The sequence below is a fragment of the Corvus cornix genome, chromosome 21 (genome assembly GCF_000738735.6).
Source record: "Corvus cornix cornix isolate S_Up_H32 chromosome 21, ASM73873v5, whole genome shotgun sequence".
Taxonomy (NCBI): domain Eukaryota; kingdom Metazoa; phylum Chordata; class Aves; order Passeriformes; family Corvidae; genus Corvus; species Corvus cornix.
In genome coordinates this window covers 1,157,987-1,180,799 of record NC_046350.1, presented here as the reverse complement: position 1 = coordinate 1,180,799, position 22,813 = coordinate 1,157,987, and the positions used below count along the sequence as shown (strand labels likewise).

Genomic DNA, 22,813 nt, shown 5'->3' with positions numbered 1-22,813 from the left:
CCTTTGTGAGGCTACAGGGCTACAATACCCTTGGGTAGATGTTTGCCAGGAGGAAAGGCTGCACCGCAACACTGACGACAGCCAAAGGGCAGCATCAGCCTTCAGTCCCCACTCAGAAAGCCACAGCTTAGAAAAAAAATACCTTTATTTATCCATTTTCTGCGGAAGGCACTTAAATAGCTGCACGTTCAGGAAAGGCACACATCTCCACCCGTGGTACTAGGACCCCACCCCTAACACAGCATCCCTCCCTTGTTCCCATGTCACCCACCCCTGAGCCTCTATCACACATCCCAGGTCAGCTCCCGCAGGGGAATGCTGGATGCTGCAGGGATTGTACAGGGCATTCCCCAATGCGCTGTTCCACCTGGGTTGGGGGCAGAGGGGGTCCCATATGTCACCCTTAAGACTGTGCAGCCTGAAGCCACAATGCTGGCATAACTAGTCCCAGCAGAGATGTCCTAGTCCCCGTAGGATGTCACAGCTCATCCTTCCCCACCACAATGGCAGCTGGTGATTCCTTCTCCGTCTCTGGCTGCAAATCCCCCTCTTCCATGCTGAAAAGCATCTTCACCAGGTCATCCGCCTGCACACGCTCCTTTGGGCAGATCCATGGTGGTAAGCATGGCCATTGTCCCACCCAAAAACCCTACGCGCTGCTGGGAGGGAGCTTACCCGCTCACTGTGCCGAGGGTCCAGAGTGAACCAGAGGGCAATGGCGCAGCGCTGGCCCTTGGTCACAGCCTTCACCCCATGGGGGTTCTCTGAGCCAGAGGAGAAGCCCACGGCACGGCCACACTGTGGCTGAACCTCTGCCTGTCAAGGGTGGGAGACCCCAGTCAGGGGTGAGTGGGTTCCCCTCAACCCAAGTTCATCTTTTGCAGTGGCTCAGGGGAAGTTCCCAGGGGACAGGCCCAACAGGCAGGAGCTGGATTTGGTGCTGCACATGGATCCTCGGAGCTGAGCTACTCACGGTCTCAGTCTTGGCATCCAGCTCGGTGAAGTAGAAAGCTCCTCCTTCAAAGTCCCCGTTGAGGTAGAGGATTGCACTAAAGGGAGGAGGGGACAAGTGGAGGTGACAAGCAACCATCACTAGAGCTTCAGCAAGCAGGTGAGTCCAGAGCTCCCCAACACCATGGTGAGAGCCAGAGGCAGGAGAGGCCAGGTTTGGTGTCCTACCTTGCTGCTCCAACCCAGCTGCCACCAAGTAATGGTAGCCTTAGGTGGGGAAGCTGCAGCTGACAGCCACCACCAATACCTGTAATCCCGGAAAGTGTAGGCTGGGGGTTCCTTCACACACACCAGTGCCTCTGCATTGAGAATACAGTTGTCCACATGCACCTCATGGCTGTTGTCACTCCGACCTTCTTGCTTCTCTAGAGTGGAACATGGCATGTCAGGACCCCTCTGTGCAAGAACAGGGTCCTGTTACTGTTCCAAGTATCCTGTGCCTGGAGGTGACAAGAAAGTCATGTGTAGCCTAAAGCACTTCCACTCACTGGACTGTGGATCGTGCAAGGCCATTTGGGTGGCATAAAAGACTGTTGACTTGTCCCACGGCATTTCCATGGCCCTCCAGGCACAGTCTCTCTTAGCAACCACCCCAAAACACCTCCCAGTGATGAAATCCTGTATGGCATGAAGCCATCTGCCCTGTTAGAGGCAACCAGCAGAGCTGCTGCTCATCTCTCCAAACTCAGCTTAGGGACAAGCTTCCTACACACTCCTGGGAAGAGAAGTGGGTTAGGGAGCAGCAAGAAGGTCTCCAAAGAAAGGTCCAAGGCTAGACCACTCCAGCTGTTAGCGGAGATCCAGACAGGACAAGACTTGCTCCTCCGGGCCACGCTCACCGTCAATGGCCGTGCGGCACACTAGGTGGGAGTAGGAGAAGTGGAGTGGGACCTCCAGGCGGAAGTAGGACTCCATCATGTGCCGCACCTTGTCTGTCACATTGTAGTACAAGTAGGCACTGTGCAGGGGCACCTTGCCCTCCTGGCCCAGCTGTGGGGGACAGACAGGACAGGGGCTCAGCCCCAGCTGGGCATGGGCAACCACCTGCCCCAAAACTACCCTCCCTTGTCCCCACAGCCTGTTTCTCCACACAAGCCACCCCAACCTTGAGGGCCTTGAGGACAGTCACGCCATAGAAGGTCTCACTGGGAGTGTGAGGAGAGGTCTTCCCTCGATAGCCATCCCCGGCTGAGGCAGCTGCCTGCAAAACCCCCAATTGGTGTTACTGGTCTGATGTCTGAGCGGCAGGACAAGACCCCTCAGCATCCTCTGCCCATCCCTGCCTGCTCCACCTGTCCTTGCACTCACATTAGTGAGTCTCTGCAGTTCCCAGCACTCCTCAGCAGAAAGGAGTCCATCCACCACGACACGCTGGGAGCCATTCAGGGCCTTGGAGTTCATGGTGACACTGGCTCCTTCGTACACCAAAGGGCCACCTGTGGCACAAATGGGATTAGGGGACATGGGGATGGATGCCACCAACTCTGGGGTGTAGTTCTGGGGGAAGCTGTGGTCCCACCACCTGCTCCTGCTGCCACCCATGTGTGGAGGGACCATGAGCTGGCAGCAGGGGTCACAGAGGTCCCCACCCCACCTCCCCTCTTGGCCTTCTGCACCTTCTCGGATGAACTTGCTCATGTCAGCAGACTCCTTGGCCTTCTCCTCCACCAGTGTCTCAATCTCCTTCATAAGGTTGCCGATTTCCTCAGAGATGCGTGCTGCTGTCTCCCGCTCCACCCTGGGCATGCAGCAGCCATCAGCACCACCACCCCACTGTCCCCACATGAGAAATGAGGGCCACTAAGACAAGGGCAGGACAGTAGTCTCAGGTGCCAGTGACAAAGCTGGCACCAAGACTAGAGAGAGTCACCTCAATGCATCCCTCACTCTGAGGTGCTTGGGGTGACCTATCCATGCCCATCATCCCATGGGCTGATGGGAAGCAAAGTTCTGCCCTCCAGCATCCTTTTCCAGTCCCAACATCAAAACTTCCCATGGGAGAAGCTCTATGCCATGGCCTTTGGCCCAAAGTGCACAGAGGAAGAAGGGTTTGTCCTGTTGGATCCCTGTTGGGTGAGCTCAGCTGGGGACAGCACTTACTTCTGTTTCTCTCGCAGTCTTTTTGGTATCACCTCTTCAGGTGTCCATGTGTCCTGCAGCCAGAAGAACAACATCAGGAGCTGGACAAGGATATGGCCAGGACACAGACACCTCATCTGCATTCCATCTGGCCACTGCATCCCCCCAGTCTCGCACCACCCACCGGGTCCACAAAAGGGATGCCAAAGACATCGTAGCTGAAGAAGAGCAGCTCTTTCTCCATCAGACTCCGCTGGTGGTATACCTGGATCTCCTGTGGCAAGGGGCAGAGGGACATGGTGAGGTACAGCAGGAGGGTTCTGAAAGACCCTGAGTGTGGGCAGGAAGGTGCAGGTTTACACCATTCCTGTGGTCCTTGCTCCAGACCCGCAGCTGGTTTCCTGCTCCATCTGGCAGCTGGGAAGGAAGTGGCTTTCCCCATCCTGTCTGAACTTCCCTGTGGACAAGCCCTGGGGAGAGGACAGTTGAGCAGAGGCACATGTGTGTCCCTTCTGCGGGAGGCTCTTTAGAAGCAGAGACTCCCATCCATGCTTATCACATCCCAGGCAGGACCTAGCCATCCAGATCTGGCTATTTTGAAGCCAAATCCTCTCCTTTTTAAGCAATTTCACTGCAGTTGTGGAAGAATGCAACACAGGTGGGCTCAGATCCTCCTAAAAAGATTGTCCACCTGCCTCTCACAGCCCTCTGTCTCAGGAATGGGTCCATGTGTGCCAGTCATCCAGCTTCACTTGGCTTAAGACATTTTGCCAGTGATGTTTTTCATCAGCTATTTTTTTCTCAGCTATTTTCCAACTTGTCAGACCTTAAATCTACCCATTCCTGTCCACTTTGGTAGATGGCCCAGACGAGACCCTACAACTTCTGCAAAGGTCTCCAGGGAAGAGAGACGATGTCCCCACAATCATTCGTCCCAGCTGATTGCTCACCTCTCGGGGTTGGATGGGTCTGGCCAGGTTTTCCCCCAGGACGGCGGTGTAATAGGCCAAATTTTGGTTCATCACCTCGTCATGTGGGAAGAAGAGCAAATAGGTTTTGGCGCATTCAATGGCTTTTTCGTAATTCCCATCTGCAATGAGAAATGGGACTGTTAATGGCATGTCCAAGGACACCGGAGGCAGAACAAAGACAGGTATGGAGAAGAGACAAGAGACATAGTCCTTGTGTTCCAAAAGGTGTCATGACTAGGACAGATTCCCTGGAGCAAGGATAACTGCTGCCACAAAGGCAAAATTCAGACTCTGAGGTGCTGTCCTGTCTCCAGAAACCATCACAACAGAAACCCAGGTCACAGCTTGGGTACTTTTCTCATTTGGAAAACATCACAAAGCCTATTTACAGGTATCCAGACCAAACCATTTCCTGGCTAACCTGCAGTTTCCAGCCACTGAAGCATCCTGCCACACTTTCCTGCAGCCTTTCACAGAATCACACAATCAGAGAATGGGTCAGGTTGGAAGGGACCACAGTGGGTCATCTGGTCCAACCTCTCTGCTCAAGCAGGGTCCTCCCAGAGCACATGGCACAGGATTGTGTCCAGATTGTCTGGAGTATCTCCAGTGAGAGAGATCTGATACCCTCTCTGGACAATCTTGTCAGTGCTTGGTCACTGCACACTTCCTCATATCCAGGTGGAACTTCCTAGGCATGAGTTTCTGTCTCTTGTCCTATTGCTCAGCACCACTGAGCAGAACCTGACTCCAGCCTCCAACACTTCCCTGCAGATACTGACAAGCATTGACAGGGTACCCTCACAGCTGTCTCTTCTTGAGGATTTCCATCCTCTTGGACTTCCTATTTTTTCCCTTCCTTTTGAAGAAATTCACAAAGAAACATTTTATACTTTTCTAAAGAAGTGAATAAAAAAATGAAATAAAATCAGGTGTATTTTCCTGGGTTGTAACTCTTCTGCAGTGTGAGTGTGCTGCTGTGATTTCAGGCAAGAGGTGGACAGCTGGCCAGGAGGAAAAAAAATAAAGCTTCTCTAGGCTGTTGTTTCACTTGGAAAGTGAAGCTGCCCAGGAATAAAGCGACATGAAAAGTGACTGCAGCCAGGCACAGAGAGATCCAAATCTGGAGAACATTTCAGGCAGGAGGAACATGCCTGTATGAACCTCATGAAGTATAAGGCCTAGTGGAAGGCTCTCCACCAGTATCAGTGAAGACGGGGGAATGGATGGGATTAGAGCACCCAGTGGAGAAGGACGCAGAGATAACAATGGTTGAAAAATTGCACAGGGCCCATCTGTGTGCACTAGCAGCTCAGAAATGCCCCACATTCTGGGCTGATCCCCGGCAGCGTGGGCAACAGGTGAGGGAGGGATTCTGCCCCTCTGCTCCACTCTGGTGAGGTGCCACTTGCAGTGCTGCCTCCAGCTCTGGGTTCCCCAGCATAAGGATATGGACTCACTAGAGCGGGTCCAGAGGAGGCCACACAAATGGTCAGAGGACTGGAGCCCTTCTGTGAAGAAAGGCTGAGAGAATTGGGATTGTTGAACCCAGAGATGAGAAGGCTCCTAAGAGATCTCATATCTAAAGGGGCCACAAGAGAGATGAGGACAACTTTTTAAGAAGATGTATATTGACAGGACAAGGGGCAATTGTCTTAAACTGAAGAAGGGCAGCATTAGGTTGGCCATAAGGAGAGAATTTTCTGTGATGAGGGCGGTGAGGCCCTGGCACAGACTGCCCAGAGATGTTGTGGCTGTCCCATCCCTGAAAATGTTAAAGACTGGGTTGGATGGGGCTCTGAGAGATGTGAGTGACCAGTGCTAGATCATCTTGGGTTGGACTGATGAGATTATCTTTGAAGGTCCTTTTCCCACCCAAACCACTCTGTGGATCCACAATTTCAGTCCATGCAGAGTTGAGTGCCCAGTGCTGACAACCACAGAGAATGGGGTGAGGAGCTTCTTACTGTTGTAGTAGGCAAACTGCAGGTAGTTGAAGTGTGAGGGCAGGAAATCCTCCAGAGGCTTCTCCTGGCCGGGCTGTGAGGCCAGCTCTGTGACGCAGCCTTGCTTGCAGCTTAGCACCTGCATGGAGTGATCTGGTGGAGAAAAACCCCGTGTCAGTGCTCACAGTCACCCACGGGCTGGTGGGCAGGACTCTGAGAGGTGTCCAACCTCCTGCTCATACTGGGGTTGTTGCAAACTTTTTGATAGTGGAAAACCCTCAGGGATGGGGGTTGTCCACCTCTGAGTTGATCAGTGGTGGGGTTGTGGTGCTCTCTCAGGACAGAGTAGCCATCCTCAGCCTCCCATCACATCCTGGTGACCCTCTACTGGTCTCTCTTCTGTCTTTCCATATTTCTCTGGAATTTGGAGGATTCCTGGGCATCAGCCCCAGTGCTGAGTGCAGGTAAACACTTCCTGCCACTTACTGGCCACACTTTCCCTAGTGAAAGCTAGGATAGGGTTTGCACTCTTCAGGGACACCCCACCCCAGGTCTTTAGGGACCAACCCCCCGAGAATTGTACTCAACTCTTGTGACAGGACACAGAAGGCATGGCTCCCACCTGTGATGGCCTGGAAAAGGTCTGCGTTGTACTCCAGGTAGTTGTAGCCCTCATAATCGTAGGGTCCCTCACAGAGAGCACGGCACTCAGTGTCTGCCACAAAATACTCCTCCAGTGCCTTCTCCAGGTGCAGGATGGCGGCAGCTGGCTGCTCCTCTGTGTAAAACCGGACACCCAGCCGAAACTCGCTCTGTGGAGGGATGGGAAATGATGAGGGGATCTCAATGCCCCACTCCCCATGATGGATCACCTCATTCCCACCACAGTGGCATCTCTGAGCCAGCAGCCGCAGTGCGACTACCCTGGGTTCCACAGTGGACAGGGGCTTTGGGGGCAGAGGGTCTCACCAGGTGGGGTTTGACCTCCAGGTCAGTGAAGTCATCCTCACGGACTCCCACCATGGCCTGGTAGTACTCCAGGTTCTGCCTCATCTCCTGGTGCCCGGGGTTGGCCACGAAGAAGGTGTGAGCGGCCGCCGCCGCCTGCGCCGGCCGGTTCATCTGGGTGGGACGGGGGTGAGACAGCGCAGACAACACGCGGAGCGGAGGGGACACCCGTCCCCGGGGCATCCCGGCGGCCGGTGCGGAGGGCGGTGACAGGGGCGGCTCCGGCGAGCTCCGACGTGGCACTGGAGGGGGGCGGGGGGGGGCAAGGCCGGGGCTGCCGGCCGGCAACCCCACTCCGCCGGGGCGGACACCGAACCCTCCCGGCGTCCTGGGACCGGGATTGCTACCGGCCGGTTCACCCGGTCCCACCCTTCCATCCTCCCGCCTGATTCCGGGATCCTCCGTGCATCCCGCCCGTCCCAAATCCCGTCGCAGCGGGATATCCCCTTCCCTTCCCTTACCTTGAAATAGGCGACCTGGAGATAGTTGTAGGGGCTGCGCCGGCCGAACTCCCGGTCTAGCTCCTCGCCCAGGCGGTATCGGGAGGGCGCGGCGGGCCCGCAGTTCCGCAGGCAGGCAGCGCGACGAAGCAGCGCCCGAAAAAACCACAGGTCCCGGAGCACCGGGTCGGGTTGGGGCTCAGCCCCCTCCGCCGGCCCCGCTGTGGCGTTGGCGCAGCGCAGGCGGCACCGCACTAGCCGGGAGCGCACGGCGGCCCGCGCCCGCAGCGCCCGCTCCATCTGCAGCACTACGGTGGGCCAGTCCCCCCGCGCGTACGCCTCGGCACCGGCGGCGAACAGTGCGTCGGGGGACTGCGTGGGCAGCGGCGGGTCGGCTGGTATCAAGGTCGGGACCGGGACCGGTTCCGGTGGCGTGGCCGCCCACGCCAGCAGCGCCATAAGCAACGGCGGCAGCAGCAACAGCAGAAGAAGCAGCAGCGGCGGCGGCGGCGGCGGCGACAACGCCATGTCCGAACCCCGGCCGAACCGCAGCACCACCCGCCCCGAGCCCCGGAGCGACGCGAGCCCCGCCGCTCCGCCCCGCCCACCGGCCAATCAGCGACCGCCGACCTCTGCCACGGCCGCACCCCTCACCGCGCGTGCTGACGCCGCAGCGGAAACCTCCTCGCCGGGCGGAAGCGTTGTGTCGCGGTTGGTGATGGCGGAGGGCGGCGCGGAGGCTGGGGACGATGGCCCCGGCCCGGCCCCGGCCCCGGCCCCGGCCCCGGCCCCGGTCCCGGTCCCGGGCTGGCCCTGGTCGAGGGCAGCGCCGGCCGCGTCGGGGACCCCGGGGACCTAGTGGCCCTGGCCCGGCAGGTGCAGCAGGTGAGGGCCGGGTCCTACCGGCGGGGCTGCGGGGGTAGGGCTGGGCTCGCTGTCCCGCTGCCTCCCGGCCGTCTCCGGCCTTGGTTCCTCCTAGCACGTGCCGCTGCTCTCTGGTGGCCCCGGCGGCTTCCTGGTGTGTCCAGTGGTGCCTCCCACCATCTCCCACTGTCCCCTCCCAGTATTTCGCAGTGCCCCCCAGTCCCTTCCCGAGTTCCAACGCTTTGGTGTCTCCAGAACCTCCCACTGCACCTCAGTGCTTCCCACTGTGCCTTGCTGCCCCACAGTGACTCCCTGTGAAGTCCCATTCCAGTATGCCCTGCTGCTGCCCAGTATGTCCCAGTACCTTTAGTTCACAGCAGTGTTTACAGATGCCTCCTGCTACCACACTCCCAGTCCATCCCAGCACCCCTGTTATGTCCTAGTACTGCTTCAATGATTCCCAGTCTATCTTGCCTCTGAGTCCACCCCAGTTTTTTCTGATATGTCCTACTGGCCCTCCCAGTGCCCTCCAATATGTTATACCATGCCCCCAGTGCCTCACAGTACATCCTAGTGACCTCCAGTGATGTCCAGTTTGTCCCTCAGAGCTTCTCAGTTCACCTAAATGCTTCACTGTATGTTCTACTGCCTCCTCCCTGTGCATCTCACTACCTCCCAGTCCAACCCATTGCCTCCCAGTATGTCCTGCTGCTCCCTCTCACTGCCCCTCAGCCTACCCAGGCAGCTCCTGGTCCTTGGTCATGCCCGGGGGTGCCAGGACAGCTCCTGCATCCCCCAGCTCTGTTGATGCCTTGAGCTCGACCATAGCTGGCCCAGCACAGTCTGGAGGGCTGCAGTTCTTGCCGTCCTGACCAGCTGTCATTTTCTGTCCCAGGCCAATGACTTTGTCCGGGCAAATGCCTGCAGCAAGCTGACAGTCATCGCTGAGCAGATCCGGCACCTGCAGGAGCAGGCGCGGAAGGTGAGTGAGGATGGGCAGAAGGCTCATTGCCTTGCCTGGGGAGATGAGCATCTGCCGCCACTGCTGGCCGTTTGGGGAGAGCTGTGGCCTGGATGTGAGTTGGGGCCAGGAGCTGAGCAGAGGAGATTCAATGGAAAAGTAAGGAGGTTTGTTGTCTGGTGTCAAGGGGAATGGGGGAGGGTTGGTTTTGGTGCTTTCCCTGAGTCCTGAGCACACCAGGAAGAACTTTGGATAAAGTAGGGGAGCAAGGGCAGATGGTCCAAAACAGCTCAGGTGTCAGAGAGAGATGACTCTGATTTTGGGACAGATGACTTGTGTGTGGACTGTGCTCTTGGAATGATCTGGTGAGGTGATGATGTGGCCCTGGCTGGATCTCAGGCCCTGGGAGAGATGAGCTCTTACCTGATGATGAGCTTGGCTTTTCCATTTGTCCTGGCTCATTTGCTGGAACGAGTGGTCCCAGCAGCACACAGCAGGGCTTGGCTGTGCTCTTCAATCCAGCCTTCACCCTTAGGGGTGAAATCTGGAGCCAGAGTGGGGAAGGATATGCCACTCACTGCAACTGGCTCACTGCCACTGAGGCCATTATGTGATGTAATCATTAACTGGTGGAGCTGGATCAGTGGACCAGTCAGGTGGTGGAGCTGGGGAGATGAATTCTCCTTTGTTTGCTGCCCCTTCCCTTGCGGAGCACAGCAGGAAGGCCCCAGAGTCCAGCAGCGGAGATGAGGAATAAGCCCAGCATGTGGTGAGGTCAAGTGTAGAGGTGAATCTGGGGTGAGATGCAGAGGTATTTCCACCTCTGTGGAGAGGTTCTCTGAAGTCCTACTGACAGGGAAGAATTGGAAAAAACTTTATCTCTTTGGAAAGCATCTCCTTCCTGGGGCAAGTGAAGTCAGATGTGTGCCAGGGAGATCAAGGCCTCATGACCCATAGGTCGAGTGATGTGTCTCGGCCTGTGGCTGAGATGCAATAGCATGTTGTCATTTTATTTCAAGTGTAAAGATGTTAAGTTTTGTGTTTTCCAGGTCTTGGATGAAGCTAACAGGGATGCTGATCTGAACCACGTGGCCTGCAACCTTGTAAAAAAGCCAGGAAATGTTTACTACATGTACAGGCGGGAGAGTGGACAGCGGTATTTCTCCATCCTGTCTCCTAAGGTGGGTGGTTACAGCCCATGAAGAAGCAGGGAGGGGAAAAAAAAGCCATGTTTCTGGTGCTTGGGAACATACGGAACTCAGGCAAAAGCACCAGCTTGATGGGGGCATTTGTTGGTCCCTACTCAGTTGGTGTTTGCCCTTGGTCTGGGTTAAGTCTGCTGGGGCCAGAGCCATCTTACGGAGTTCTCTGGCTCTTGGTGGAGAATGGCAAGAAGCCCTTTGGGGCATGGACCTGAATTTTGTCTTTCAGTACCTGTGGTTCTTTGTTTGGAAGTAAAGAACTGCCAATGTGCCCTGAGCCTTCCCTGGCTGGTGTGGCTGCCTGGCAGGATGGTCTCCTCAGGTACTTCAGCCCAGGGACTGAGTTTGCCTGCAGCTGAGGCGATGGTCTTGGAGGTCTCCTCCTTCCAGACTACCCATTTTCTTACAGGGGGAAGGCTTCAGGGCAAAGCTCTGGGCAGGTCAGGGAGATCCTGTGTCCAGAAGCCTTCCTGTGTCAGGAGCGCTGGAGCTCGACCTGATCTTGGACTCGGGGTAGCTGAGTCTATTTTTAGGTTAGGAAATCAGATGGTCATGTAGCTGGGACAGCCCAGCTCCAAGGGAAGTTGAGCACTGATGGAATCTCTCTTTTCTCCACCAGGAATGGGGTACCACTCCCCATGAATTTCTTGGCGCCTATAAGCTCCAGCATGACATGTCCTGGACTCCATTTGAGGACATAGAGAGACGAGATGCTGAAATAACTGTCCTGGAGAAGCTGCTGAGCCGGCAGGCAGCACTGCCCCCGTGCACGGAGCCCAACTTCCAGGGCCTGACCAAGTCACATGAGTGACCACACAGGACCCCCTGAGCAGAGTCCCTGAGTGAGGGGACACAGTACGCTGTCAAAGGCAGGGCAAGGAGAGAGACCAAGAAACAAAAATGCTGATTGCTCTGTGCTTTAAGGAGACTAATTCTGCATTCAGTCTTACTGGATTTTCTAGTAATTGAATAATTGACTTCATTGACGTATGCCAAGGTGTAGCAAGAGGCAGGTAGTGTGAGTTCCAAGAGAGCTTGGAGCAAAAAGCAGAAATACTTGGGGCAGATGTGATAATGCTGTAAAATAGTATCTCCTATCTGCCTGGCTCTGGTGTACTTCACTGTGAGTGCTTGTGGCAGGTAATGATCTCAGGACTGGATTTTGCACCTTATTAAAATGCATGTATTTAGAGAGCTCTGTGGCCTGGGAAGAGTGGTCAAAAGCCTGTGCAAAGGGTCTGCTGTGATGAGTCTTCTGGTTTCTGTCCTAGCTGGTCTGAATCCCTGAGCTGGGAACATAGGGTGACCTGAAGCTCTCTTCTCTGGAAAGAGCATCCTCAAAAGTGCCATGCAGGCTTCAGGTGCTCTTCAGATGATCTGTGTTTGACATCCTCATGCATTTCCCTTGGATTTGAGTGCATGAGCTGCCAGGTAGAGACCGGATACTGGATGACTTTATGCCAGAGCAGTGGGGAGAGTAAAATAAATCAACCTTGATTTCACATGTACCTCCAAGACGGGCTCTGTGTTCTTCCTGCGTGGCAAGAATCCCTTCAGCTTTACTAGGGAGACTTAGTGGCATGTGGAGCTGGTAGGACACCTCCAGCATTTTTTTTCCACCTAGGAAAACTAGGGAAAAGTAAAGCTCAGAGCTGCTGAGGAGATATCCTCCCTCTGTTCAGCCACACAGGGCTTCTTCAGGAGCTTGCCTGCTCTTCTGTGAGGAGCCAAAGTTGGAATTTATCGACAAGAGAGGATGTCTGGGTTGGGTTCTGGCATGTAACTTTAGATCTGGTCAGATCCTCCCATAACTTTCTCACTTTCCTGACATGACAAGGTGATCTTACATGCTGCTCCAGGCATTGCATGTGCACAGTGGCCTTGCCACCTCCACTGGCAACATGGGAGGGTTGGGGACCGCTTGTAGGAGCTGAATTCTGACCCTGGGGTCTGGGCCCACTGTGGATGGAGTTGGCACTTCTTGGTGGAGCCCAACTGTGAGGGCATCTGCAAAAAGGAGACCCTTGGGGACCAGCACTTGTCACTGTTTTTCCACTGCTGGAGTTTATTCCCCCTTTGCAGAACACAGCCTCTCCTCCAGCCTCTAGTGTCCCTCTGTCCTCATCCCCATGCACTGGGAGTTGCCTTGGGAGATGCTCAAGACTGCTGGCAGTTCCTCATGGGAAGAGCTGTTTCCTGCTGGCATTACCGAGGTTTGGGAGGTTCGGGGCAGCTCCCTAGCAGCCCAGGATTTCTTTTTGTCCCAGATTTTCTTCTCCCAGCTCTGTCCAGTGCTGTAGCTCACCTACATCCCAGTGTGGCTGAGCCTTTGTTTGGCAGAAACCTGCTCCTTGGAGTCAATATGGGTCGTTTTTCTCAATGTCTTTCCTCACTTGGAGCACAAGGGCATATTAACAGCAATTTATTGTTATTAATAGTAGTATTAGACCAGGCTATAATTAATTCCTTTTTAAGTCACAGGTGCCTAATTCGACAGGGTTTTTCTCTACTTGTTTCATCACCTCGGGTCTGATTTTACTGCATGCTATTAAATCTTAACTTGGAAGGGAGAAAGTTAATTACTGCATGGGCTTCGTGTGGTGCTAATTACAGCAAAACGAGATCTTCATGTGTGTTGATTTATGCTGCTCTGGGAAGTGGGGATTCCTACCTTGGTTTTATCTGTTTCCATCATTAATATCTGTACCATGGCATGCACAAGAGGACTGGGGGGTGGTGGTTGTGGACCTCTGTAGCCTTTGGTGGGATGTCACTTGTGTCCAGCAGACACCCCTGGCCCTCCATACCCCACAACTCACTGGTGTCCTGCAGTTCCTCTGGGCACTGTCAAGTCTTTCTCTTGGATTTGCCCCCCAAAACCAAAACCATTATGGCTTTGTATGAAAAGACAAAGGAGGTCTCAAGAGATAGGACATGGAGGTGATGAGCTCATAGTCATGCTCCATGTTCTTGGCACTGTGGGAAGTGGGGAAGGAGGCTGCTACAGGGAGGGGTTGATGGAGAGGGGAAACCATTCCCCCAAAATTCCTTATGCACTGTTGGGATCTAATTAAAGCCAAAGAACTGAGGCATCATCAGAAATACTGGAAGGTGCTTTAGAGCCAAAGCAACCCATAATCTGGAACAAGGATGAAGCTGGTGGCAGGAGGATGAAGTGGAGCCTCCTGTGATGCTTGCGGTAAGGATGAGTTTCTGGGGAACCAAAGAGGTGGTGCCCTGTGGGAGACTCCAGAGTCTCTCTAGGTTCACAATCTCATCCACTCAGCCTCTATCCAGCTGATGCCTTTGTGCTTGATGGGGGGCAGGGACTTAATCTAAAATCAGCTGGAAGAGATAGTGAGACACTGACCCATCCATTCATGATTTCATCTTGAAAATTCTTTTCAAAATATTCCTCTTTGCTCTTTTGTGAATAATCAGGACAGCAGTGAGCATATTCAGAAGGCAATGGCTCTTTCCAAAATCCCCAGGGATTGCCAGTATTTGCAGAAGAAGGCACAAATGTGCTTCTGACACCATTACATTGGGCAGAGTGGGTTTTGTTCCATCTTTGGCCATGCAGATGAACCAGGGCTCATTTAAGAGGCCAAACACAAAGATGCTCCGAGGGTTTGACCCGCTCTAGGTGCTCCTCAGAGCCAGTGTTTGGTGACTTGAGGCTGCTGGCACTGGTACTTGCAGCTCTTTCCAGCTTTTAAAATTTCATTTACTCTGGAGTTTTAGGTGTCAGGGCAGATTTTTGCTCCTGCTTCTCAAAGTGGCCGTGCCTGGAGATTTTCTTCCTGGCCTCTTGCTCCTGAAGGATGGGGCGGTTAGGGGGATTTAACCCACCATACGTGCCCACTGCTCTGGGGTGTTGTTTCCCAGCCAGGAGGAGTCTCCCAACAGGAAGAATGGTGGCCCTTTGGCCCTTGTTATTTCAGCCTCAGGTCCAGGGAGAAAAGAAAAAAAAAAAAACCAAGAAAACCTAGAGGGAGTTTGGGCGCTGCCCCAGGCGAGCCCCACGTCGGCCGGACCGTGCCCGCGCACGCCCCCTGCCGGTCCGTGCAGCGCCCGGCGGGCAGCGCGTGGCCGGCAGGGGGCGATGTAGTCGGCACGCCCCTCGCCGGCGCGCTGCGCGGTGACGTCACTCGACTGCCCCTGTGCCTGCGCTGAGGAGACCCCGCAGTGAGCTGCCAACGCCCGGCGGAGCGTCCGAGGTGAGAGTGGGGGGGAGGGGGGCGGAGACGGGACGGGGACCCCTCGCCCGACCACCGGGACCACCGACTGGCCCCGATCCTCGCCCGGCACCCACCGAAAGACCCCCGGCCTTCACCTTGGTCGGAGCGCCCGCTGTGTGGGAGCCGCCCTGCCGGGCCCGCTGTGTGTGCGGGGCCTCCCCGGCAGCCGCCTGCCGGGGGGAAGGGCGGCCTCTTCTCGGAAGGGTCTCGGTGGCTGCTGGCGGGCGCTTCCTTTGCGGGGCCGGGTCTGTTGAGACGGTGGGGGTGGCTGCCGCCTCTCCTCTCCACCCTTCCCCCCCTTCCGGGCAGCGGGCGGCCTCGACCCTCGGAGAGGCGCAGGAAGCGTTCCCGCGGCCATGGCGAGGCCCGGCTGCACTCCCTGGGCCCTGCCTGTACCAGCCCCGCCCTGGTCCCGTTCCGGCCTCAGCCGCGGCCCTCCGCGCTCGGCGTAGCCCGGCTGCGCCCGGGGCTGTGGGAGAAGCCCCGAGGGGCTGCGGGCTGGGCTGGGTGTGCCGTGCCACAGGAGCCCTGAGCCGCAGGGGGTGCGGGCATGGCGAGGGGTTGAGCTCCAGCTATGTGCCCTGCATAGACAGCGCTCAGTCAAGGAGTCGCAGGCTCTTCTGGGCATCTGCCTCACGAGCTGCAAGGCTGTGGATTACCTAGAGCCGTCCCACAGCTCTCGTTATAGCGTGATGCCACCGGCTGCAGCTGGGGCAAGAGCTAGCGCTGCTTCGAGGGTTGACATATTGACATGTGTTTCTCATTCTCCTTTGAAGTCTCATAAAAATGTATATACTGCAGCAGCATAACATCTGTCTGTGTTTTAAAGGTCTGTTTTAGTGATCTGGACTTCAGTTTTGTACTTATAAATAGGCAGAACTTGGCAGCTGGTGACAGCAGTAGGAGGCAGTCGGAGAGCCAGGTAGCTGTGAACATAACAGCCAGCATTGGAAACCTCTGCTTAACAAAGAATGGTCAGGATTCCCGGTGTCCTCTCTGTGTGGATGGATGCTGTGGCCAGAGCAGCTGGAGCTCCCCGCCTGACAGCAGCATGAGGAAGACAGGCTCTGGCGAGGAGGCCATGTTAGATGGCAACTGGGTGATCAGAAGTGGCTCGGTCTGGCCATCTCTGATTGTCTTTGTCTCATGTTCATATGTGCTTCTCTCCGAGGGAAGGAGGTGTTGGTTGTCTCTGTTCAAAGTGTTGAGTTGCAGTACTTCAAACATGTTTTTCTTTTTTCTGAAGGGGCATTTAAAACCTGGCTCAAGCTCTTTGTGTTGTGATTGGGATAACTCAGTAAAGCATTACAGCTTCTCTTTTTCGGTAAGCAAATTATATTCAGCTGGCTGTATGTGGGGAAGCTGTTGTTCTGCTTTGTAAACTCTTGTTGATTAGGGTTCTGAGGAAGATATAGGCAAGTGTATATTTGAGTCAGGTCTTAGACATGCACATAAGGTTTGAATCAGTGTATTGCTGACTGTAAAAGTGGCTTGGTGTTTAAACTGTTCACGTTTATGCTTCAGTAGCAAAGAGAAGAAGGAATTTTAAGTGTTGGCAAGGAGTAAAAAATTACTGTGGTGCAAGATAAAACATGTTTTCACTTTGGTAGTATATCCTAGGCAGAAGTTTTAATTACTAGGTTTGCATACTTTGAACTTGGTTATTCATGACCTGCAACTGATGCTCTGAATTCATTAAGTGCCTTGCTTTAGGGCTGTTTGTTTACCTGAAACTGATGGCCAGGGCTGGGGAGTTCATGATGTTTTTACTGTTTAAATAGAAAAGCTCTGTAAGCTCTAGAGTGCGAGGTACCTGAAATGGAAACTGTAGTCTCACTAAAAAACCAACAGTAAACAGAAATGGAGCCCTGTGAAACTCCCAGGGATTTCTCTTACATGTGTGCAGTGGGCTTTCCTTGCTGTAAAAGCATCTGTGAGGCTGATGGAAAGTGCAGCATGAAGCTGGCCACTAGTCTTGATGTAAAGGTTCCTTTTGGTTAAAATGCAGCTCTAGTACTAAAATACATTTCCAAGTCTTATGAGCATACATAGCTGGACCTTTTAATTAAAACCTTTTCAGCAGCTCTGATGTTACCATGGTGGATTGGTGTAGCTCTGCTGCTAGCTCTGGAAGACTTGGACATTAAACAAACATGCAGCACTGCAGCTGAGGTGTGCGTAATCTGCCTGATGCTCATGTGAGTGCTCACAGCTTTTAAAAGTTGACTGTGGGCTTGTGTGTTTTATCCTCCTAATTTCTCTGCCTGCCTTTTGTGGTCAGCTGAGCTTTCCTGCCGTCCCTTGTCTCCATCATGAATTTATGATATGAGTTTCTAGAGCAGGAGACAGGAGGAATTGTAGGGGGGTGTAGTTATCCTCGCCTTTGAGGAAAAGATTCTTTCCTGAGGAAAGAATGACATCTTTTTTGTTCTAGAAGATGAAGGTGCTGTCAAATCAAATGGAAGTGAAATTGTTTTCTGGTGCTTCAGGTAGCAAGAAGCTCTCTTTAACCATATAGTCTTCTTCCTTGGCTCCTTTCACTCTCTTACATTAAATGTAGGTGGAAGCACCCTATTTTCAGTAGTTAATATATGACAAATAAAACAACTTACTGGCCAGATAAGCTTTTATCTAAAGTTTTAAAAGAAATTTAAAGTATCTTTACATTTCTGCAGCCTGTCAGCATTTAATCAGCTGGCTTCCTCCAAGCCCTTCACTTTGCACTTTATAATGGTTTTACACTATACAAGCTAAGGGTATATCCATCAGGAAATATTGCCATTAGGATTAGTAGGTAAAGAAAGCCCTTTCTCCAGAGTTTCTGCAAGGGCTGAAGCCTGGCACAAAAGCTCTCCCTCCCTGAGGATGTCTGGGCACCCCAACATAGCGGTCAGCTGCCTCTTGCAGCCTGTGGCATGTATGTCAATGCCTGAGGTGAGTGACAGGAGTGGCATTAAGGCAGGTAATTCCCAGCTTCTCGTGGGGCATCCTTTAGGTTGTTTTTGAGTGGATGAACTGGATTTGTTTACCTGGCCCTGGGTGTGCAGAAAACGGCAAACAGAGAGAGCAAGAAGCAATGTTTGTGTTTTTGTTGTGTAATTAATCTTTGTAATCTTCCCTTGGAGTTTCAGAGAATGACTCTGACCTAAAGAGGTATAAAACTTCAAAATACTAATTGGTCTGTTTTCAGTAGAGCAGCTGTTCTTTACTTGAGATGTGTTGATTTTTCTTCTAAACAAGTGATATTTTATAAAGAGAAAACAAAGAATTTGTTTTGCAAAAGCTTTTAAAAGCTGTTTTTCTGTTTTAAGCTCTTGTGCTGCCAATTCAACCCATTACTTTAGAGTGTTGTGGCATTATTCCTACCAGGAGAGTTGGTCCGTACACTATTTTCTTGTCTCATGAAAAATTAGTACAAAGCCTTTTTTAATAAAGTAGCACGGGGGCTTCCTTGGGGCCTTTGTCTGGAGGGGATGTGTAGGTACTGGGTCATTTTTGCCAAGTTGTCCATGCCTATGATCAGATTGTGTGGGATCAGCATGTGTTTTCCAGCATAGACCAAACTCTGGCAGGTGAAGGTTTTCACCAAGCTGAAGTGGTGTTAGAGCAAGCCTTAGGCTGCTGTGGAGTGGGACTGGTAGAGGCCCTGGGGCAGCTGAAGAGGATTGCTGTTGCATGCAGTGCTAGACTTGCGTGCTGAGGCTGCCAGAATTGTCTTGCTTTGGACCAAGCTGGTTTGAATTGCTCAGCTCTTCTCAAGTTGAAGGATGCTGTGCTGTGTTTCTGGTCGATGATGAGTGTTCTGTTTGGGGGAACTAATGACAAAAATGCTCCTGCAGCTTTGGATGCAGGTCAGGAAGGCCTCTGCCACTCTGTGAGCTGGATGGCTGCGTGCACCAAAGAGCAGCTGGGGAACAGCTAAATGCAGAGGGGCTTGTGTGGGGCCTGGATCTGACAGCAGCAGTGAGTTTAGTGTGTTTGAGCAGTTACCTTGAGTTCAGTGGTATTTCAGAGTTTAGTGCATGTGAAGTGTTGCTGAGTCTCCGATGTCCTGGAGTTTCTTCTTCATGAGCCTCTTGTGCATCTGCTGATGGCTGAACGACTGCCAGTTGCCCAGCATGCTCTTGGCCCTGAGGAGAGGGCTGCCAGGGCTCATCTTGGGCCAGGCAAAGTGGGGTGGTTCCATCTGCTCTGGTTCCTTCTGCTGGTTAGGTGAATGAAGGGTAGCTCCCCTGCTGCTGTCCTGGTGTTGGTGAGCCTTCCAGCTACTTTATTTTAACAGCAATCCAGGATAGCTCAGTATCCGGGAAAAGTTGCTTTTGCAGTGTTTTTTAACAAAGCTTTATCTCTTTAGTCTTAAAACAGCATGTTGGTACACAGCCTGAGCTATTCCCCCTGAACACAGCATGTCTTCCTGGGAACTTTCTGGTTGTGTGGATGGTGCACCTGGAGCTGTCCTGTTCCCTGAGCATAACAGGAGTGAGCAGGATCTGCTACAGTGGTGTGCAAGGCATGGTGCTTCTCATGGAGGAAAAACATGCCTCAAAACAGAGGAACTTCCGCCAGTGTCTTTTGTAGCACTGTGGAATGTAGTTGGCCACAGGAATGTGGGGAGAACTATAAGGGCCATGTGGGCCTTGGTTTGATGCTGTGTCCAAATAAGAGTGTAGGTGCATCTTTTTTTTTTTAAATATTAGCAGTATGCAACTAAGCTAGTGAAGATAGGGGTTTTTAAGTCATAGTAAAATATTGAACAGAATTTTGTTGCATGTAGGAGGAAAACAGCCTTCTGTAGAGTACAAAAGTGAGGAGTAATAAGGTAAGATTAAAGTGCCTTTGACAGAAAAGGATTTAATGTAACCCCACACACTTCCCAGTGCTTTATCTGGGGCAGGTTTTTCCAGTGCTGATGCTACTTCTGACAGTGTAACCTTAACCAGAGTGATAATGGGAAAGTTGTCACTTTTGATTTTTTTCTGTGGACTTGGTGTTCAGATGAAGGTGGTTGGTTGGAGCCTTGAAGTGGGATAGTGGGCAATGCCTGTGGTAAAGCAGGTGTAGGCACAGCTGTACCACAGTGTAACTGGTGTGGCAGCAGAGTCCGCTGAGTCACGCTATCTAGTTGGTCAGCTTTCTGGTTTTGAATTTAGGGCTAAAATGGGATGACATGGTTTTCCCCTTCTTTTTTTGAAGTTGCAAAACTTGGAATGTGTGTTACGGTGCTGCTGGTAGTTTGGGCTCAGGCTATTAAAATTCCCCTGCCCAACTGTCTTCACTTCCTGTCTTGTGTGTGTATGTACCAGATGGTTGTGAGGAGCCTTTAGAAAGATGTGCAAAGTAGCTCTCAAATCTTAGGGAATTAGAAAAAGAAAATTGCATTAAGTATAGAAAATATCAGTTGATGTCAAACAGTGGGGTCCCTTCCAATTCAGCATATTCTATTTTATGATAGCTCTATGGTGATTGCATGTTGAGAGGAGATCTCTTACTGCTTCTTTGGCAATTCATAGTAACTTGTCCAGAAATGAGAGCTGCAAACCTGCAGAGGTGTTGGGATATGCAGGCTCTGTTGAGTGGCAGATTAAGAGATGCTCGAGGACCTCGGACATGTGCTTTATCTCCTACAGGGATTCCTATAATGATAGCAAACTTTGTGGGTTTCAGGAACAACAGGAGCCTATGAGGTCAATCAGGCCTGTCATGGTATTGATCCAGCTCTGTTGGTGATGGTGATCCTGTGGCTCTTCCCACTGCTCGCTTTTATATGCCTACCCACAAGTTTCTCATGCTGACATCCAACACCAGGTTGAGACTGTTGGTGTGAGCAGGCACATGGGATGGAGCCCACGAGTGTGCTCTGCTGCTGTTGGTCTCTTCAACCTCAGATAAAAACCCACCCACTGCAGATCCAGGTCTTTACATGAGTTCTTGTGTTTATCTTGACACAGCTTCTAGTGCAACTGAGCTTTTGTGGCTGTGTCTCGTAATTAGACATGCTTATAAAGTGAGCAGCAACACTGGTTTTTGGAGATAGAATTTGTACTCTGCAGGGAGAACTGGTAGTATTTAAAGGATTGTGTCTGATCTGTTAGTGACAGGTAATGCCAAAACAATGCTTAAAGCAGGATATCCTTTTCAAGATGCTGAACTGATGGAGTATAGGATTGTGTCTCAAGTCTGTCCCTTGTGCTTTTGCAGGTTTTAGCTTGGACTTCATAATTTCCTTTGCTCTAGAGGAGTGCAGCTCCAGTGCTGGTTTGTAGTTCAACAGGCAGTTTAAGCCTCACCTAAGAAACTAAAGACCCAGGCCATAAGCTTGACTTGGAACCTGTGGGAACAAGTGTATTTGTGTATGAAGTTTAAGTGTCTGCAGCAGCCTAAGCTGTGGGCAGGATGGGCAGTTGAGCTTGGGCACCAGGTGGTTTAGAACCTAATGTATTCTTTTACATGTCGTCTGCCACCTTACTAGCATAGAAGTGGCAGATGTGTTTAGTTCTGGGGTGAGATCTTCATGAAGAAGATGATTCCTAGCAGGCTGGAAGGTTGGCTTTGGGCTGGAGGATGTGCACAGTGTCTGTAGATGGTTGCTGCACATGTGCAGAGGAGAATTCTGGCCATGGTGATACTGCTCTTAAAAACAGTTTTGCCTTCTATGCCAGTTTATCCTTCTGGAGTTTAGCTCTTAATCTCTCTTAAAGAGAGTGGCTCCTGTTGGTGTTTTGCATCATAGGTTTGTGACTGTACCAAGAGGTCCAAGGTATTCTTCCTGGTGCGGTTGGCAGCTGAGCCTGTGTGGTGCCTTCATTAGTGGCTTGGGATCTCTGCAGAGAACCGGTGTGTTGTACGCAGTGACCTTTGTCATGTAGTGTTTGTAATACAGGCATACAATACACCCTCCATGTAATTGCTGGTATGTCTCTCTGGTGAGGCAAATCAGGTTGCTGGGATTGTAGTAGCCAAGTACCTCTCCTTGGTTCCCCCTGTAATTGGAGAGACTTGTCACTTTGAAAAGGAAGTGTTTATTTTTAGTAGGGCTAGAAGAGATAGCTGAGGGCAAGGACCTTACAATGGATTGGATTAATTTGGGAAGAAATTACCAAGTACAAATGAATAATTTATTTAGAACTGTGTGGTTTTATAAGATATGAAATGAAAGTTCTGTGGAAGGGCAAAAGTAGTTACCAGAGATCATGAGTAAAATCCTGTGAATATTGTTCCTTTCAGTGTGGACTCCTGAGTGCTTTGAGTTGGATGAGTAAACTGTTAACTGTAAAATGACAGTGGGTGGGGAAAAAGAATCTTAGTTTTCAGAAATGGCTGTTTGTTTTCTTGGAATGTGGAGCAGGTGCCCAAACAGGATCCGGAAGCTGTGATGGACTGTTAAGGTTCAACTTGTAAGCTAATGGTGTATCCCAGAGAGCACCACAAATGGGTTCTTGGTCAGCGGTGCCTTGCAGCAAGCCAAGGGAGCTGGTCCTAGTGATGAAATGACAGCAGTTTCAGTCCTGCCTGAAAGAGGAAGTGGTGGTGCTGCTGAGGCAGGAAGCAAGTTCAGGACTCGCAGACAGATCTGACAGCACAGTTTCCTTTGGCTGGGGGAATGTACACATTTAACCTGAAAACAAACTTCAGTAGCTTAAAAGTTAGAGAAATTTTAACAAGCTTGAAGGCTTGTGGTTTCTCCTTCAGATTGCACGTACAGCAAAAGTGAAGGTGAGATCATGCAGATTCTTAACTCTGGGTGTAGTGGAGAACACTGATTGTGTACAAAACCTCACAAAATTTCACTTAATTCTGCAATTAGCAGTGCACACAGGTACTGGAACAGATTGCAGCTACTCTTAAGTTACAGAGTTTGTGAAAACAAAGTGCTCCCATAGTACCACCACATTCCATATGCTTGCCTTGCCTTTAGAATGGGAAAGTCAGACTTCCACAGGAGATGCAAGTGTGTTTGGGATGGTATGGCTTGTGCTTAGTCAGTGGGAACCTGCCGTAGGTACCATGGATTTCTTCAGCCTTTTGTGATCAGTCAGTGTTTTGGTACTTGAACAGGCCTGTGTGACCAAAGTCCATCACTCCAGAATTTC

At 52.0% G+C, this 22,813-nt stretch overlaps 3 protein-coding genes across 5 annotated transcripts in view; 2 read left to right on the top strand and 1 right to left on the bottom strand.

Annotated features, from left to right (window-relative positions):
• Positions 1-127: 127 nt before the first annotated feature.
• P3H1 (prolyl 3-hydroxylase 1) lies at positions 128-8,022 on the bottom strand. Its single transcript, XM_039563776.1, has 15 exons — positions 7,477-8,022; positions 6,977-7,129; positions 6,630-6,819; positions 6,029-6,160; positions 4,041-4,180; positions 3,275-3,364; positions 3,112-3,164; positions 2,628-2,749; positions 2,320-2,447; positions 2,117-2,212; positions 1,851-2,001; positions 1,259-1,376; positions 974-1,049; positions 676-816; positions 128-598 (listed from the first exon to the last, which is right to left on the bottom strand). Exons 1-15 carry the CDS (start codon positions 7,981-7,983, stop codon positions 479-481), a joined length of 2,217 nt encoding a protein of 738 aa, XP_039419710.1. The 5' UTR covers positions 7,984-8,022; the 3' UTR covers positions 128-478.
• Positions 8,023-8,121: 99 nt separating this feature from the next.
• On the top strand, positions 8,122-13,109 carry C21H1orf50 (chromosome 21 C1orf50 homolog; the record flags this gene model as incomplete). Its single annotated transcript, XM_039563779.1, has 4 exons — positions 8,122-8,340; positions 9,215-9,301; positions 10,330-10,461; positions 11,102-13,109. Coding segments are annotated over 4 exons (630 nt in total), but the record flags the coding sequence as incomplete, so codon positions are not given.
• Positions 13,110-14,602: 1,493 nt separating this feature from the next.
• The window catches only part of CDC42 (cell division cycle 42), a 28,031-nt gene continuing 19,820 nt past the window's right edge, over positions 14,603-22,813 (top strand). The window contains exon 1 of one of the 3 annotated variants that reach the window (XM_039563778.1): positions 14,603-14,702. The gene's annotated coding sequence lies outside the window, so the exon portion shown is untranslated. Of the gene's footprint in view, positions 14,703-15,969; positions 16,048-22,813 lie in introns of those variants that run through there. The other 2 variants (XM_039563777.1, XM_010412461.3) reach the window with 2 other exon arrangements.